The following is a 2,767-nucleotide window of genomic DNA, read 5'->3' on the forward strand; positions in this document are numbered from 1 at the left end:
AGCAGACTCTGGACAGTATCATGGTAGAATACTGGTGTGTCTCAAACTTGTGCTGGGATCCATAGCTGGATCCATAGTCTTCAGGCATTGTTAGAGTCAGTCACATTACATCCCTTTTTCCTTCTTGGCTAAGAACTTGTTAGAAGGAATGTAACTCTCCCTTCCTTCCTCCAATGCTATTCTTCTCTTTCCCAAGTAAACAGGGCAGACTTTAATCTGTGCTCCCTTTTGGCAGATCCAAAAATATCCTGCATCAGCTGTCTGTTTCCTACGTAGATGATCAAAGTCCTATGCCTGGAGGTCTCATATGGATCTGAGAGGACAGTTGGAATGTGTTGCTAGATTTCCATAGTCCCACGGTTATAGATAATGATTTCTGTGGTCCCATGGTTTTAGGTAATGATGTTCATGGTCGTATGGTTAAAGGAAATGATTTCTATGGTTCCATGGTTAAAGGCAGTATCTGTGGTAGGGTTAGATATTATATTTAAGAGAGATGCCAGCTAGTGCATTTCTGAATTGGCCTTGTGTCTTTACAGATATACTCTAACGTTAACCTCTTCTTTGCCACTCTTCTGGAGGAAAAACATAACACTGGGGATGATTCCCTGGTGTCTTCGAAGATACAAAGACAATCATGAAGATTTTAAAGACAGGACAGGGTCACAAAAATTTTACTTTTAAATTTTTACTAACTCTGAAATGGTGTTTTTGACATTTCCTTGTACCTCAAAGAAAATCTACTCGCACTTTCTGTTTTCTAAATTGAAACTCACAATTTTTGAGTAGACAAAGAAAAAAATAGAATGTCATTTTTTGTAGAGTTGAAGAACTCAGCAATAAAAAGTAAATCAATAGAAAGTGTTTATAACTGTTAAGCTATCTCACTGTGGGTTCTGGGAAATTGACATTCAGCAAAGTCACAAACTTAAGATGAAAATTGAATGTAAAGGAGAGACTGAAGTTTTATGGTCATACTTTTCAATAGAATGATCCAAGCATGTTAGTAAATTTTCCATTTAATGGAAGTTCTTTGAAGGGTTTTGGTTATGATCTGATATTTGTTGATATATAACTTGGGCTTAATTCTCAGGAAACTAATGGGCAAGGAAAACCAGACATGGGTGAGTGAGTTCTTACTGCTGGGGTTATCCAGCGACTGGGGGACTCAAGTCTCCTTGTTTGTGCTGTTCCTGGCCATGTACTTGCTGACCGTCCTAGGGAACCTGCTCATCATCCTCCTCATAGTGTTGGACAGCAGGCTCCATACACCCATGTACTTCTTCCTCAGCATCCTGTCCTTTGTGGACATCTGTTACACCAACAGCACGGTGCCCCAGATGCTCATCCACTTCTTGTCAGCCTGGAAGTCCATCTCATTTCACAGATGTGTGATGCAGCTGTATATCTCCTTAGCAATGGGCAGCACGGAGTTCTTCCTGTTAGGTGCTATGGCCTATGACCGCTACGTGGCAGTGTGCTACCCTCTGCACTACAAGGTCATTATGCATGGATGGCTGTGCCTGGGATTGGCTTCGGCTTGCCTGACTGCTGGTCTCACAAACTCACTAATGCAAACCGTCATGATCTTCCAGTTACCCTTCTGTCATAAGGTCATCAATCACTTTGCCTGTGAGATGCTGGCTGTGCTAAGGCTGTCTTGTGTGGACATCTCCCTCAACAAGGTCATGGTGGCCATCTCGGGATTTCTGGTGATCATGCTTCCCTGCATCCTGGTGCTCTTTTCCTATGCTCACATAGTCGCGGCCATTCTCCGTATTCGCTCTTCCCAGGGCCGACGCAAAGCCTTTGGGACTTGTGCTTCTCATCTCACGGTGGTTTCCATGTGCTTTGGAACAGCCACATTTACTTACATGAGGCCTGTGGGCAGATCCTCAGCGGAACAGGAGAAGATGGTTGCTCTCTTCTATGCTGTAGTGACCCCAATGCTCAATCCCCTTATCTACAGCTTGAGGAACAATGACGTGATCGGGGCTTTAAAAAAAGTATTGGAGAAACTAAAGGAAAAAACTAGATGAAAATGATTTGTTCTTCTTTCCAACAGCCCAACAAAACACATTCTAGATAAGCAGGAAATGGTGGCTATGCACTTTCTTCTTAAAATTCTTTCAAGATGGATTATACTTTTGTGACATGTGACATTTCTAAGTCCTGTGTCTGGAATGTGTGGTGTCTCCAGTGATAGGATAGGGTCTTCTCTTCATACTCTGGGAGGCAACAAAGGGCATTAACAATATCTTTTGTGGGAGTCTCTTTCATGCCCCTGACCAAAAATTCCAATGATAGTCACCCCCACCCCCAGCTGAAGAGCTACATCTGATAAAAGGAGAATCAGTCTCCTCAAGGGACAAGGTCCTGTATAGGTTGTTCAATATCAACTGACCAGTCCTGAAAATATGTACATATTATAAAAACTAGGTGGAAACAGTAGATCACACACACACACACACACACACACACTAACATATATTAATTTATATGTATGTGACAAAAAAGACAAGATTTGGGAAGGGTGGACACGGGCTAAGGTAGAGGGTAGAGAAGAGGAGGCAATGATCTAGATGCAGTGCTTGTGAATGATGTCCCCAGAAACTAAATTATTCAAAACTTAAAAAATTTGTGTTTAAGTGTTAGTACCTGCATATATGTCTGTGGACCATGCTCATGCCTGATGCCCACAGAGATCAAAAGAGGGCATTGTATCTCCTGGAACTAGTGTTACTGGCTGTGTTGAGCAACCAAGTGC

General features: G+C 42.3%; 1 protein-coding gene across 1 annotated transcript; it reads left to right on the forward strand.

The window, feature by feature from the left end:
- Positions 1-1,100: 1,100 nt before the first annotated feature.
- Positions 1,101-2,039, forward strand: LOC121435679 (olfactory receptor-like protein OLF3). The gene has a single exon (XM_041635145.1). It carries the CDS (start codon positions 1,101-1,103, stop codon positions 2,037-2,039), a length of 939 nt encoding a protein of 312 aa, XP_041491079.1.
- The last annotated feature ends 728 nt before the right edge of the window (positions 2,040-2,767 follow it).

Source organism: Microtus oregoni, unplaced genomic scaffold (assembly GCF_018167655.1).
Source record: "Microtus oregoni isolate MIOR12 unplaced genomic scaffold, Mior012 000046F_ref0000063, whole genome shotgun sequence".
Taxonomy (NCBI): Eukaryota; Metazoa; Chordata; class Mammalia; order Rodentia; family Cricetidae; genus Microtus; species Microtus oregoni.

Coding starts and splice junctions, on each gene's coding strand:
- LOC121435679 (XM_041635145.1), top strand. CDS start 1,101: ATGGGCAAGGAAAACCAGACATGGGTGAGTGAGTTCTTACTGCTGGGG.